General features: G+C 45.1%; 1 protein-coding gene across 1 annotated transcript in view; it reads left to right on the top strand.

The window, feature by feature from the left end:
* LOC119977606 (interleukin-1 receptor type 2-like) overlaps nucleotides 1-16,019 on the top strand; it is a 57,886-nt gene extending 41,867 nt beyond the window's left edge. The window contains exons 5-7 of the mRNA XM_038818730.1: nucleotides 5,165-5,310; nucleotides 9,797-9,934; nucleotides 13,022-16,019. Coding sequence (XP_038674658.1) covers nucleotides 5,165-5,310; nucleotides 9,797-9,921 — 271 coding nt within the window. The 3' untranslated portion in view covers nucleotides 9,922-9,934; nucleotides 13,022-16,019. The remainder of the gene's footprint in view (nucleotides 1-5,164; nucleotides 5,311-9,796; nucleotides 9,935-13,021) is intronic.
* The last annotated feature ends 611 nt before the right edge of the window (nucleotides 16,020-16,630 follow it).

Here is a 16,630-nt window from a genome sequence, read left to right as displayed (position 1 = left end):
AGATTCTATTGTCAGTTATGCTACTCACCAAACTGCTTATGACAAGGTTGGTATAGCTGTTGCTCACCTCACAAGCATTAAACCCACACTCATCAGTTGTTTAATGATTATCTAGTGACTTTTCTTTTGATGAGGAGATAAGTAACATTTTTGGGGCTCACAACAACTTCAAAGTGATACCACTGGAAATGGAAGTTCAGAATTAAATCAGTCCTCAGATGTAAGTTAGATTATAAAGATAAAGAGGGAGGGCAGTTGGGGGGGTGTAAAGGCCGCCATCGGTGGGGCGGTTGCCCTGGGATGGGGTGGGTGACGGGCTCAGCGCTTGCGGGTCTGTCATGCCATCCCCCAGATGGTGTATACCCATACCTGAGGTAACTTCAGCTGCTGTCGTCGGTCCCCCCGAACACCCCAAGGACAGAGCCGTATCGCAGCCTCTTGCTGCACAGTTGAAGGCTACTGCTAATAGGGAATTGGCAATGTTATTTACGTGAGCACTCACAACTCCCCAGTGAGTAGACGTGCCTTGTCAAATGTGAGTGTTAATGGTTAGCACCCCAGAGGCCCCTGCTGCGGCCAAGGGTGCATTTGCAGGGCAGGGTGCTCCAGCCCAACTGGCTCATTGGATGGCACCCTGAGAGGTCTGGACACTTTGCCTGAACACTAGAGGCATCAATACCATTGAGGCAGCAGCCAACAGTCAAACACCCAAGAGCTGTGCCTCAGCATTAGTGACATCCCTGTGACCAGGGGGTGAGTGTTTCGGGGAGGGAACCTGCGCACGGTCTCGGTAATGTTCCCAGCAAGGGTCTGGGATCCGGTGCCCAAGGGCCCTGCTGTGGCCAAGGGTGCATGTGCAGGGCGGGGTGCCTCAGCACAATGGGTTCATTGGATGGCACCGGAAGCGATGGGAGGGAATGTAAGGGTGAGGCAGGCCAGAGGGGACTTGAGAGTACCAAGGTGACTGTCGGTCTCTCACCCTCTTAAATTTCTTACAGATATCAGATGATGGATGATATTATGGACTGCACAGCAGCTGCCCTCGCTGTGGCAGTTGCATGTGGCAGCTTAGACGGCCAGGCAGTGGCAGAAGTGTGGACAGACGCTCGAGGCTGCAGCCTATGTGCATGGGGTCCGCCCAACAACCTGAGGAACTGGGTGCACATCAGGCCAGAGGGGTAGACCAGCGATGTTCCAAGTGTACAGGCGTCACTGGTCATTTGAGGAGTTGTCGGGCAGCATGTGCCGCCAGGAGGCTTCACCTCAACAAGGAGCCGGTGAGGCACCTGTGCCATGTCTTGCGGACTTGGCCTCACGTGAAGGAGGAGGACACCCGAACCGGTGGCCATCAAGGTGACGGCAACCATGAACGTTTATGCCTCGGGTTCATTCAGTGACTTCATTGCAGTGTTACTGTCAACCTAGTTGTGACACTAATAAAGATTATTATTCCATGCTCAAGTGGGGACATGTGCAGCATATTCCAACCAAAGGCCCACAAGTGTATCCATGAAGTCACGGGTGCCCTGTTTGCCTAGGAAGCTGACTAGATAAACTTTGACCTGGACCAAGCCCACAAAGATACCCAGGCAGCAGGATTCTCCACCATCGCCGGCTGCCCCAGGTGCAGGGGTGTAATAGATGGCACGCATGTCACCTTGTGCGCACCGGATGTTCCGGGAGTGCTCTTCATTAACAGGAAGGGTTCCACTCCCTGAAAGTTCAACTTGTGTACTACCACCACCTCAAAATCATGCAAGTGTGTACACACTTCCCAGTCAGTGTGCATGACAGCTGCATCCCATGGCAGTCGGAGCTCCCTGGCATCTTTGAGGGACATCCCTGGTTGATCCCTAGAGGATGAGGGTACCTGCTTCAGAACAGGTTACTGATGCCAGTACGGAGGCCAGAGACTGATGCGGAAACATGCTACAATAAGGCCCATGTGGCCACCTGGTCTGTCGTTCAACGGGATATCTGACTGCTGAAAATGTGATTCCAATGCCTTGACCGCTCTGGTGGCGTCACTACAGTACACCCCTCGGAGGGTCGCCCGCTTTTTGGTAGTCTGCTGTGCCCTCCACAACCTGACATGTTCCCAGCCACTGGGACATGCTCTGGTGCACCTCGGCAATGCCCACCTGAGATTGGGACATGTTCCGCAGCACTTCTGCAAGGTCCACCTGTGTCAGGGACTGGGACATGCTGTCGAGGCCCTCAGCCATGGACATCACTATCTGAGCCAACGCCTTGGCATCATCACTCATGCTGCTGATGTTGTGCTCCAGGTTTTCCACTGCGGATGCCACCCTCGCAGTGTTGGCCATGCTGCCACACATTGCCGTCGCCATCTTCTGCGCCCAAAGCCTTTGGGATTGTTGCTCGTTGTGTTCTCTCTTTAATTGGCTCTGTTTATGGCGGTTAATATGGTCGGCTTCCTTAATTCTAATTACGTTTGCTTAAGAGTTGCCAGGTATCTTTCGATACCCCCACAAGGTTCAAAACCGAATACTGATCAAAGACTCGATACACCAGTTAGTAAGTTCGAAATCAATGCTCATTTATTTACACACACAGTCAAATATACTCATGCACAAAACTCTACCAACTAAACTATCACTACTACTAAAGCCTATACTTAGCTTTGGGTGCCCACTCAGTCAGAGGAACAATGGCCGTTGTCTGGTTATGAGGCTGCTGGGGTTGAGCTGGTACGGAATAGTAGCTAGGAGCGTCTGTCTCGTAGCGTACATTGACTTTGCACTTATTTGTTCTGGTGCAGCTGCTAGGCAGATCTCTCCTCGTTGAGAGCCAAGGCCAAGGGAGCGATTCTCTCTTGGGGGCTTCTTCTTATACTCAAAAGGGGCTTCGCGCACTTTGGGCGGGCCTTAAACTTGGCCCCAATTAATAAAGGGGTGGGTGCCCTGATGGCTGGGCGTGTCTTAGGTGGCTGTTGGCCTGCTTTGTTCTAATCTCCTCTGGCGCCGGGGTGTCTGCCTCAGTATTGTTTACCTAAATGTTACTCTCTTGTCCCCGGAGATGGCTCATTCGTATGGTAATGGCTTTGCAGTATTGTTCTTGTCGGGGAGCTACAGCTCCAATCAACAGACAAACCTTGCACCTGCTTGCTTTCTCAGTATTGTCCATTTTCCCTGCATTCTTTGCAAAGTGTCCATTTTGTAATCAGGACGTGGCCATCCCAGACGGCTACAGAACTGATCCAATCAGCTATGGACTCGCTGGAGTATCGCTGACATATCCCTTTTGGATTGGATTGGATTTGTTTATTGTCACGTGTACTGTGGTACATTGGAAAGTAGTGTTCCTCATACAGCTCAAACAGATCATTTAGTACATGCGGCGTAGACCAACCTTGCCATCAGTGACCACTCTGCCATCCGCATGAGGGGATGAGAACTGTAATCTTCAGCACACCGCCGCCCGTCTGGACCCTTTCCCTTCTGTTATGGGGCAACTTCTCCTGTGGGGGCAGAGAGAGGGCATTATGAGCTGTATACTTCATGCCTAGTGGGGGAGCGGTGAGATGCTGGGGAATAGGCATGGGAACCGCTGCTGGGAATGTGCTGGTGGGTGCCAGGGTGTACTGGGGTACAGGTGCGGTATTGTTCTGGGGGGTGCACGGTGCCATCTGCACGATCGTCGGGAGGGGGGGGGGGGGCGGATGGCAGGTGGGACCGGTGCCAGGGAGCTGATGCCAACTCACCCATACAACACGATGGATATTATTGAGCTTCTTGCGGCATTGAGTGGTGGTCTTCCTGGTGAAACTCCCTGCGCTGACGGCCACTGCCTCTCAGGCAGCACTGACTATGTCCACCTGGAGTTCAATGCTTCCAACAGTATGGCCAGTGGGCATCTCCAAATAGTGGAGCTGGTTTTGTGCGGTGGCGTATCTGGGTGATCTCTGGGTTTCCTCTGGGAGGTCAGTTTAAGAGCTGTTCAGGGAGCTGCCAGGCACGTTCTTAGCAAATCAGCTGGTGGGACAGTCATTTCCAACATGAAGCCGGCGGGGCATTATCACCGGCCCTAATTGGCATTAGACAGGTGACAGTCCCAGCGGGTTGGCTGTCGGCAAGCATCCGGCAATTCTTGCTCATTACCACATTTAGAAACTTTTCCGTTAGATGACTTTTAATGTTTATTAATGTGACATACTCGAGGCATTGCTCAGGATCCTGGGCCGGGATTCTCCCCTACCCGGTGGGACAGGGGCTCCCGGCATATTGGAGTGGCGTCAACCACTCCAGCGTCGGGCCTCCCCAAAGGTGTGGAATTCTCCACACCTTTAGGGGCCAAGCCCTCACATTGAGGGGCTAGGCCCGCGCCGGAGTGGTTTCTGCTCTGCCAACCGGCGCGAATGGCCTTTGGCGCCCCGCCAGCTGGGGCCGAAAGGCCATCGCCAGCCGGCGGGAGTCCACGCATGCGCCGGTGCGTCAGCGGCTGCTGATGTCATACCAGCGCATGCGCAGGGGAGGGGGTCTCTTCCGCCCCAGCCATGGTGAAGGCCATGGCAGGGTGGAAGAAAAAGAGTGCCCCCACGGCACAGGCCCGCCTGCCGATCGGTGTGCCCCGATCGCAGGTCAGGCCACCGTGGGGGCACCCCCCCGGGGTCAGATCGCCCTCCCCCCCCCCCTCCCCCAGGACCCCGCCCGCGCCGCCAATCCCGCCGGCACCAGAGGTGTTTTGATTCCCGCTGGCGGGAGAGGCCTGTCAGCGGCGGGACTTCGGCCCATCGTGGGCCGGAGAATCGTCGCGGGGGGCCCGCCGACCGGCGCGGCGCAATTCCCGCCCCCGCTGATTCCTGGGTGGCGGAGAATTCGGGCCACGGCGGGGGTGGGATTGACGCCGGCCCCGGGCGATTCCGCCCCTGATTCTTGATAAATTGTTGATGAATTAACCCTGTTGTGATCTTGATGTTATTGTGCAACAACTTAATGAGCTCAGTGAGTAATCCATTTCCTCATTACGTAGACAAGTGAATTTCTTAAAGTTATTGGAAATGAACTATTCAACATGATTACTCAGCTTAATCCTCAAAATATGAATGCATTAGCATGATGTCTTAACATTTTGAACGCTTTAGTGCCGAAAACCACAATGTGCATTTCAATTCTTTCTTGTTCATGTCCCTTTGATTCACTAGTGAAGGAAGAGACAAGAAAGCAGCTTATGTTGAAGTTGACCTAAATTTTTCAGAAGTTAAAACAAAGGATTTTGAAGTAAATTTTCTGTGTGTCGTCTTAAGTGAAGAAATAGAACAAGAGAGATTTGTTTTCATCAAGCCAGCCGGTAAGTTCATCCTAATTGAGGATAAAATGAATGGTAATGTCAATCATCCCATGATTTAATTTACAGCCAGTAGAAAATAAGAGATCTGACTTTCTAAAGGTTCTGTAATTAATCACAGTCCAATTGAAAAATAAATAAAAGACAATTTATTCATTTCGCTAAAAGTGGTCTGTATTAATTTAGGGGATTTGACTGCTAATATAAATTTTCATCTGAATACCATAACTCTCAACTTTAGCTATTCTTTTCTGAATGAATTTCTAAAATCATTACAGTGCAGAAGGAAGTAATTCGGCCCATCGAGGTTGCACTGACCCTTCGAAAGACCACCGTACCTAGGCCCAATTCCCCGCCCTATTTCTGTAACCCCACCCTAAGGGGCAATTTGGCATGACCAATCCACGTAACCTGCACATCTTTGGACTGCAGGAGCAAACCGGAGCTCCTGGAGGAAAATGCAAACTCCACACAGACTGTCGTAAAGGCTGGCATTGAATCCGGGTCCCTGGCGTTGAGGCAGCAGTGCTAACCACTGTGCCACCCTGTGTTGTCGTGAATTGCTAAATATGGGATGGAATGCATAAGCTGGAGAGCACCGTTTGGTCTTGATGAATATATTTTCTCAAATGGCCATCAAACGAAACTGAAGGAGGTTGTAGAAAGTTTGTATTTTATCAACTTTTGCTATAAGATTTCATAGAATCATAGAATTTACAGTGCAGAAGGAGGGCATTCGGCCCATCGGCCCAGGGCCTGGTTTAGCACAGGGCTAAATAGCTGGCCTTTAAAGCAAACCAAGGCAGGCCAGCAGCGCAGGTTCAATTCCTCTGCCAGCCTTCCCGAACAGGCGCCACAAAGTGGCAACTAGGGGGTTTTCACAGTAACTTCATTTGAAGCCTACTTGTAACAATAAACGGTTTTCATTTCATTTCATTTTCATCGAGTCTGCACTAGCTATTGGAAAGAGCACCCTACCCAAGCCCACACCTCCACCCTATCCCCATAACCCAGTAACCCTACCCAACACTAAGGGCAATTTTGGACACTAAGGGCAATTTAGCATGGTCAGTCCACCTAACCTGCACATCTTTGGACTGTGGGAGGAAACCGGAGCACCCGGAGGAAACCCACGCACACACGGGGAGAATGTTCAGACTCTCACAGACAGTGACCCAAGCCGGGAATCGAACCTAGGACCCTGGAGCTGTGAAGCAATTGTGCTAACCACTATGCTACCGTGCTGCCCAATTTATTTTAAACTGTCATCCTACTCGATGGTTGGACTTCAGTAGCGGCTTCTAAGAATTTCATCATGCTTGAGACTATTTTTCTAAAACTTAAGTATCCTAATTAAAAGATATCCAAAATGGAAGTTGCCAGCAATGAAAACCTTCAGTTCATGATGATATGGTCTGATTAATATAGCTATTTGAAATCATAAAACCTTACTAAAAAGTTAACTACTTTACAGAATACTTTAATAATGCAGCTATGTTATTTGAAAAATGTTGATGAATCCTCGTGCAGAGGTGGTCCCAGTAAAGTTAAAAGATGCACAATCTTCCTGGTCTCTAAGCAATATACTTGTTTCTTATAAAGCCCAAGCGTGTTTGTGTGTTTAGCCTCTTCCCAGGTCGCCTCCAAATCCAATGTTAATCTACAGTTTGGGGAATAAAATATTAGAGATGGTGCCTTTAATCCCACTTTTAGTATATGTTTATAGAAATCAACTGAATTCCATTGATATAATTCAGCCATGAATGCTGAATTATATCATTTTTATTTGGTATCATTGTTTCTAATTCAAATCGTTCTGTAATATGCGCTGGATTATTAAATTCACTCTGGTTACTTTGCGGGCTGAAATTTAAAGAGCCGGCAGAAAACTGAAACCACTACTCGGACCCATGCTGGTGAATTTATTTCTGGTCATGTGAGGAAAAGGTCTGCGTGGATTAGGGATCCACGAATCTGCATTACAGACTTCAATTATCCCACCATGGATATGGCAGCATGTGCTGCTGTAGAACACATTCTTTAAAAATGTTTTAAGCACATGCACAAGCAAACACATTTGAGATGTTTAAAAACGATTGTATTTCCATTAGTTAGGGCCACGTCACTAGCTGGGAGGTTTCATTCAAACCAGCTCAGGCAGCACGGTAGCACAAGTCGGGCAGCATGGTAGCACAAGTGGCTAGCACTGTGGCTTCACAGCGCCACGGTCCCAGGTTCAATTCCCCGCTGGGTCACTGTCTGTGTGGAGTCTGAACATTCTCCCTGTGTCTGCGTGGGTTTCCTCCGGGTGCTCTGGTTTCCTCCTGTTGCCAATTCGCACCACAGACGCCAAGAATATTCTCTTTTTAACTGGATACTAATATGACAGTTATTAATGATGATATTGCTTAAGTCGCCAGGTATCAAATGATACCACCACAAGGTTTTACCGGATATCAATCAAAGACCAAACAACCAGTTAGTTAGTTCAAGTTCAATGATATTTTATTTACACACAAGAATTACTTTGACATGCAACATAAAACACTACAAGCTAAATTACACCTAACACTACAACAACCTGTACTTAACTTCAGGCACCCGGCTTTATACAGAGGAACAAGGCCTTTGTTCGGATCTTGCGTGGCTGGGTCTGGAGAAGTGACTTTGTTTCTGCTGGGCTCATCCGTCTGGTAGCGATCGTTGGTTTTGAACTTGTCTTCTGGTCGTGATGCTGCACCCTGGTTTTGGGCACAGTTCGGGGCCAAGAGAGACCGAGCGCCGGGGCCAAGAGAGACCGAACACATGGTAGTGTCTTTCTTTATCCTTCTGGGGTTTTGCGCTCTTTTGGGAAGTCCTTAGCTTTGGACCCAACAATTCGGCAGGCTTCAATTACTGCCTTCTATTTTGGGCAATAAAGGGGCGGGTGCCTTGATGGCGGGACGTGACCTGAGCGGTCATTGACCTTGGCTTTTTGGGCTCCCTGAGCAAAGGGAGTGGCGCCGATGAGTCTGTTTCTGTATCTGTTACCTGAGTACAGGTCTTTTGTTCTGGGGAAATGGGCCATTAGAATGCAAAATAGCTGGGGGTTTCGATAGCGTCTGGTTATCTGAGTTGCCAATATACATAAGCTCTGAGAGTCTGAGTCCTGAGTTGACCATATTTCCCATGGTCCTTTGCAGGTGGTCGTATTTCCCAGGATCCTTTGTAAGTGGCCATCCCAGACGGCTACACTCCCACAGTCCAAAGACATGCAGGTTAGGTGGATTGGGCATGCTAAAATTGCCCTTAGTGTCCAAAAAAGGTCAGGAGGGATTATTGGGTTACAGGGATAGGGTGGAAGTGAGGGCTTAAGTGGGTCGCTGCAGACTCGATGGCCAAATGGCCTCCTTCTGCACTGTATGTTCTATGTTCTAAGCTATTTCAAGGACAGGAAGGGGCTGGGCAATCTGGAGTGAAATCAACTTTCAAAACGGTATGTTGCCTTCAAACGTTAAGCTGAAGCTTTCGTCAGCACGTTTGTCATTGGAGGCAATATCTCACAACAAATGAAATAAGTATTACTTTAGCAAGAGGTGAATATGCTTTAAATATAATGTTAACCTGATGTCCCTGGATATTGAGATGTTATTATCAGTGTCCTGTTTAACGGTATCATTTTATAATAATAATCTTTCTTATCACAAGTAGGCTTACATTAACACTGCAATGAAGTTACTGTGAAAAGTCCCTAGTCGCCACATTTCGGTGCCTGTTCGGGTACACTGAGCGACAATTCAGAATGTCCAAATTACCTAACAGCACGTCTTGTGGGAGGAAACAGGAGCACCCGGAGGAAACCCACAGACATAGGGAGAACTTGCAGATCCGCACCGACAGTGACCCAAGCCAGGAATCTAACCTGGACCCTGACACTGTGAAGCAACAATGCTAGCCACTGTGCTACCGTGCCACCTACTATGCGGCACTTTGCAACACTATGACATACAAACAGCCCTAAAACTGAACGCAAGATTATTCCCCAGACCCACTAAAAAATTTTCAGTAAATGTAAGTGCTTTTACATTTTTTTCCGAAACCAAATGCGCAGGTGTGGTTTACAACCTTTTTACCTCGGGTTTTCCAGTAACTGGAGAAGATGTGTGCAGGTGAGCAGCAGCAAAATTATGTCAGTGCCGATTACAGGTCTGAGTCATGGTACTTTGCTGCTTCGCCCCAGCTCACTCTGTCAGTAACTGGTGCAGATCTGGCCTCAATTCAAATGTGCAGAACGACTTCCTGTTTTACGTTTCTGTAACTTAAAAGGGCTACAAGAGAATGAAACTTGTCTCCTACAAGTAAAGATGTTTTTCAAGCCTTCTATCTAGCAAGAGGATTATAGAGATGCTTATTATATTTTCATAATGAAGTTACAATTAAGCATGATAGATTTGTTAACCAACATATTGTTTTGTCCTGTCTGTAGTAACATGGATTTCTTTTTTTGTAGTTTCAAATGTTGCATCAGATTTTGTGGTGATTCTTGTTGTACTGATCAGCATCACTCTGGTGAGCATTTGCATGTACAAGTTTGTAAAGTCAAAGCAACCGCTGAGTTACATAATTCTAAAGTAAACACAAAATACAGGTAAGCATAGATCCTTTCATCAGATCTAACCCACCAATAATGTTGCATTACAGTACTAACATTAACCAAAATTGTCATTTCAAAAGTTATCTAAGACATATTTTAATTTTTTTTAAGTTTCATATTCTTATGGCTACTATATATATTGATATTAAATCACATGTTAAGTTTAATAAAATCAAATTTTAAAACTGGAAGTTTTAATTCTTGGATCCTCACCCCCATTTTCCGTCCCGATTCTATAGGCCCCTCCCATACCTCCCAGCCTGCTCGTATAAGCCTATAATTGAATTCTGTCCTACATGTTTTATTCTGGGTTGTGACCTACAATTGGTCCATTATTACATTCAAAGCCTTTCACTCTTGCTTCACTGCGCCAGGATCCCAGGTTCGATTCCAGCTTGGGTCACTGTCTGTGTGGAGTCTGCACGCTCTCCCCGTGTCTGCGTGGGTTTCCTCCTGGTGCACCAGTTTCCTCCCACAAGTCCCGAAAAACGTGCTGTTGGGTAATTTGGACATTCTGAATTCTCCACCTGTGTACTCGAACAGGCGCCAGAATGTGGAGACTAGGGGCTTTTCACAGTAACTTCATTGCAGGGTTAATGTAAGCCTACTTGCGCCAATAAAGATTATTATTATTACACGCAAACATTACCAAACTCTTCACAAACATTCCACATTTTGTGATAATCTATGATTGTAAAATCCTATCTGAAACTTATATTTGAGTCACTAAACTACAAATCAACTGGTGATAAAAATTCAGCATTTTGTTGTGTAGCTGATTGAGGTGGGTTTCAATTTCTAAAATTGATGGTTCAATTGTTGACACTTCTCCAAACTTATTTATTCTTTCAATGATATTCTATTCTTGTATCCCATTTTCTTCTTCAGTTGCTCACACTCCATCCTTTCCCTTGCTGAGAAAGTTAATAAATATTCTTCATCTAGACCTCGAAGAATTAAATAGATTTTGCAAGACTCTTACAGGTTTATTTGGTCATGAATCTCCCCTTGAGAAATCGGAATAGTTTCACAGAATCCTAGAATATTACAGGAAATTTGGTCCACCAAGTTCTACCAGTTTTATCAACACAAACCAGTCTAATCTTATTTTTCGTCTTGTTCTCCATACCTTCTTAACAATTTTTCATTTCAAATCTTTTAAAAGCATGTGTGAATTCTGGTTCAAAAGTGCTTTGTGGCCATTCAACATTCTGACCACTCTCCATGTAAAGAAATAATTTCTCACCACTCCGCTTAGAAATCCATCAAATCCCTAACAATGTCGAAAGAGGCCTTTTGGCCCATCGAGTTGGCACTGACCCTTCGAAAGAGCACTCAACCTTGGACCACTCCCCCACCCTATCCCTGTAACTCCACGTATTGATCATGGCCAATCCACCTGACCTGTACATCTTTGGGAGGAAACCGGAGCATCCGGAGAAAACCCACACAGCCACCCGGAGAATGTACAAATTCCACACAGTCACAGTTGTCCTTGGCGCTGTGAGGCAGCAGTTCTGACCACTGTGCCATCATGCCATCTTATCACCTCCAGTGAAAATTGATGCCTTCTGGATGCAATTTTACTTCCCATTCAAATAATCTAGCACTATTTATCTATCGCTTCACCTTTGAACCCTCTCTACTCCAGTGGAAAATGTCCGAATTATTCAAATTTTTGTTAAAGCGTTTCCACATCTTGCAAAATTCACATAACAAGGAGCACAACTATCCTTTCATAACTTACCCTTTTTTGCAATAAATTTAGAGCACCCAATTCATTTTTACCAATTAAGGGGCAATTTAGCTAGCCAATACACCTACCCTGCACATCTTTGGGTTGTGGGGGCAAAATACACGCAAACACGGGGGGAATGTGCAAACTCCACACGGACAGTAACCCAGAGCCAGGATCGAACCTGGGACCTCTGTGCTGTGAGGCAGCAATGCTAACTAAGTACTCCACCGTGCTGCCCCCCTATCAAAACTTTCCTAAACTTTGTCTAACTTCTGCTATACAAAATATATAATATATAATCTCAGAGCACATCATATAAAAATCTACAATGATATTCGTAGAATCATAGAATTTACATTGCCGAAGGAAGCCTTTTGGCCCATCAAGTCTGTACCGGCTCTTGGAAAGAGCACCCTACCCAAGCCCATCCCTATCCCCATAACCTAGTAACCCCACCCAACACTAAGCAATTTTGGGCACTAAGGGCAATTTAGAATGGCCAATCCACCTAACCTGCACATCTTTGGACTGTGGGAGGAAACCGGAGCACCCGGAGGAAATCCACGCACACACAGAGAGAACGTGCAGACTCCGCACAGACAGTGACCCAAGCCGGGAATCAAACCTGGGACCCTGGAGCTGTGAAGCAATTGTTGAACTTCGAATACAATTTTTAAAAACTTGTCAGGAGGGGAAACCTGAGCTTTACACACACAAACCTTGGCTCTAACCTATGTACGACGGTAGTATTACCACACTTATAATGACAGATTAAAGTTAAATTTGCATAGTTGAAGAATTTGATGATTGTAGGTACATTGTTCTTAATGTATGAAATTAATGCTGTAATGCTGTAATGATAAAATATCTGATCACTCTTATAGTGTGCCACTGAGTGCCACTCTGCAGTACACATGAGGTGTATTTTGGTACAGTAGGATTGAAGGTAGTTCCATACAGCTTTTTGAATAAATAAGCAAGAATTCTCTATGTGATCAGTAAGAAGGCAATGGAAGAATTTCTTTGACTCCATCAAATGGGCGCCTTGCAAAACCGATCACCCCCCTGAAATCAATGGAGTAAAAATTATGTACTTTCTACAACAAACTAGAGATTTACTCTTGCTCAGTTATGACCCAGACAATAAAGTTGAAAGTTACCTCCAGTGTTTCTCCAGCTTTGTTTGGTTAGAATTACTAAAGCACAATATAGACACATCTCCACAAATCCTGCCTGACCTGCTGAGTAATTTCAGCATTTCCTGTTTTCATTTCAATATTTCAATTTCCAGCATCCATAGTATGCTTTTGTTTGTGTTTAATTTGCTGTAATTTCTCTTCCAGGGATGCCAACCTTGAAGAAGTTCGGCTCTTCTCTTTAACGGGATTTCCATTTGACTCGTAACTTGTTCATCTTTATTGCTTTTTGGTTCTTTGTTAATATTTGAACAATTATCTTCAAAATCTCACTTTCGCAGCCACATCTCTTTCCTTCGCAACTATCTCTGAAAATGCTAACTAATATACTGGTTAAAAAAAAATCTCCCCGAGCCTAGCAAAAGAGCTCAGGGTTTTCAAATTAGGTATTGCTCTGGTGTTCCTCCTCAGAAGTATTTTTGGGTACTCAACATCTCACACCATGGAAGTGGACTAAAACTGAACACTATTCTCAGATTCATCACAGGGCTAAACAGAAGCTAGGGAGTGCAATTTGGAGTGGACACTGAAAACAATGGTTTCAGTCTTAATAGTGAAGGAAATTTCTGCCCACCCAGTATTGGATGATAGATAACTAGCACAGGGATACTATAGTCTTGTACAGGGACACTGTACTGTGTTTTCATAATGGGCCATCTTAGCTATACATCCTAATATTTGCCTTTCCAAAGCCATTTAATGTTTGCCAGGAACCTTCAGAGACTTGATACTTAAAAAAATTTAGGTCCCTTGCCGTCTCAACAAATTTTAATTTAAATGTCGAGCACGATAAACTCCACTGGATCAATGTCATATTTTTTAAAAGATCTTTACATCACAAATCTTCTTGTTATCCGTTAACCTACAGGCGCTGTCAGTGATGTGTATTGTAATGGCCCCAAAACCAATTCCCACAGGACTGCACTAATAATTAATCTCTCTGTGGAGCTATTACCATGAATGACAATCTTTTGTCTTTGAGGAAGCAACCAACTCCTTATCCAACCCAGAATCTGTCCACCAAACCCACGCAACCCTATCATGCATCGTAACACATGGTGAGGCAAGTTATCAAGCTTTCTTACAGTCCAGATCTATCATGTCGACTGTGCCACATTCATCCTACGAACTGTTAACTCCCTCAAAGAATTCCACCAAGATAGTGAGCCAGGGCCTTTTTCAGAAGCCATGTTGCATGTCCCTAATATAATTTTCTCTGTTAATCCCTAATGAACCTTTCTAGCAATTTTCCTGCATCTGATGTCAAGCCAATGCACCAATAATTTCCTGGTTCTGACCCTCCTACTAAATGATGCTAAAACATTAGTCTTCTTCCTGTCATCCCTAACATCAACAAACCAATGAACGTACAGGTACAGGCTCACTTAGCCAAGCAATCGTTTTGTACGCAATCTAGGGTAGAACCATCTGGATCAACAATGTCAGTTGTTTTCTGTTTAAGATCCCCTATTCTTTTCAATGTCAAATTTGTGTCATCTATGAAAATTAACATTCAGTGCCCAGCTGCATATTGCGTTATTGGTTCTATACAACAACAACTTATATTTATAGAGCACCTTTAACGTCATAAAACATTCCAAGGTACTTCAAGAGAGTTATGAAAGAAAATATGACCAGTCAAATGACCAAAAGCTCGGTCAAAGAGCTAATTTTTAAGCAATGTCGTAAAGGAGGAAAGGGAGGTGGAGAACTGCAGGAGGATCTTCCAGAGCTTGGGGCTGAGGCAACTTAAGATGAAGCCACCAATGGTGGAGGGATTAAGATCAAGATTGCTCAACAGGCCAGAATTAGAGTGCAGATAACTTGGAAGGTTGTGGTGCTGGAGAAGATTACAGGACTAGAAAGGGGCAAGGTGAAGTAGGGATTTGAAAACAAGGGTGAGAATTTTACAATCAAGATGTGTTTGGCAGGGAGATATTGGAGGTCAGTGAACATAAAGTGATGGATGGGATTTTCTATGAGTTAAGACGAGAGCATCTGTGTTTTGAATAAGTTCGAGCTTACGGAGGGTAAATCATGTGAGTGCAGCCTGGAGTGCATTAGAATAGTCAAATCTAACAGTAACCAGGCACGAGTGAGGGTTTCAGCAGCAAATGAGTTGAGACAGGAGTGATGTTGTCCAATGTTACTAAAATGGAAATAAGCAGTCTTAGTGATGGTGTAAATGTGAGGTTGGGAGCTTATCCGGGGATGAAATATTATATCAGGTTTGTGAACAAACTAGCTTGATTTCAGATAGTTGCTAGGGAGAGGGGTTGAGTCAGTATATGGGCAATGCAGTTGGAGTGGACAATGAAAACAATGGCTTCAGTCTTCCCAATATTAAATTGGGGAAAGTTTTGTTCATCTATTACTGATGTCAGATATGGAGTCTGATGGTTTGCGAACAATGGAAGAGTTGAGAAAGGAAGTGGTAATGTAGAATTGGGTGTCCTCTGCGTACATGTACAAGTTGGCATTACATTTTTGGATGATGTCATTGAGGAGAAGCATGAGGAGAAATTGGAGGCAGGCAAGGAAAATTCCTTGAGGGTCACTGGAGTGTGGAAGCAAGAAGATAGATCCCATTGCAAATGATTTTCTCGCACCAATTAAATATATAAGAATAGAACCATCCAGCTAAATTAAAATGGAGAGATATTGGAGGAGGATGGTGTGGTCAACAGTGGCAGGCAGATCGCGAAGGAGGGGGAAGGAAAGATTATCTTTGTCACAGTCACATAGGATGTCATTTTTGTCTTTGACGAGGTGTTTCTGTGACAGGGATTGAAACTTAATTGAAAGAAAGGAAGGTTGGAGATAGGGCAGCAGATTGCAAGGAAGGTGGGGTCAAGTGTTTTTTGAAGAGAGAAGTGATGTCAGCAGACTTAAAGGAGAGAGGGGAGAGGAGTACTGACTGATTCATTTCAACTCTCTACCATTTCCTGGGAGTTCATCTGAATCTTCACTGAGGAATCCTTTAGCAGCCCTACAAAGTAATTATTCATTGTTGTCTAGCTTCATAACTGAAACACATTTTACTATTGCTATCTCAATTATCCACAGCCATCTTGTTATGGAAATGTGTTATGTAAGATATGGTGGATATAAATATATACTGAACTTATTTGAAAAGGACACTTGCTGCAGGGGGGGGGGGGGGGGGTATTGTGTGTGTGTTGATTTTGCATTAGTAGATAGTTGGACATATTTGTACATTTTGAACCTTCTGACAATTTCTCCATTTTGACCTGTGAGTTTTAGCAATAAAATTAACTCTTTACTTGTTAACTTATGGCAAATTGCTGGTTTCTTTCTTGCATTGAACTACACATGGTTAAATATATTTTGGTTTGCGAATAAGGCCTTTTTAAAATTCAAACTCTGTTATGACCATCTCAGGAGTGGGACAAAGAAAGAAGTTAGTTCACCCCTGTTAAACTGGTCATAACAATCTTTTTCGCTGACATTTTGGTTGCTTTGATAGCAATTTTTGTTCCCTTAAATTTGGGAAGTTCCATCCCCATCGTGCAAATTGTAGACTACTTTGATGTTTCAAAGATGCCACTTTTCAAAGTAAGCTTTAAACCAAGTTTCCACCTGTTTGATGAAGTTTCGATGACATTGAAGACAATAGGGGAATTCTCCAAGTGACTTGGCCTACATTTCCCTCTGAACAAAGAGCACCATTTTCACTCAACCAACACCACCAAAACGATCAACTGGGTATAATGCCCAGTGCAGGACCCCTCTTGG

This window comes from Scyliorhinus canicula, chromosome 14 (assembly GCF_902713615.1).
Source record: "Scyliorhinus canicula chromosome 14, sScyCan1.1, whole genome shotgun sequence".
NCBI classification, from domain to species: domain Eukaryota; kingdom Metazoa; phylum Chordata; class Chondrichthyes; order Carcharhiniformes; family Scyliorhinidae; genus Scyliorhinus; species Scyliorhinus canicula.
This window is presented reverse-complemented; position numbering and strand designations above follow the sequence as displayed.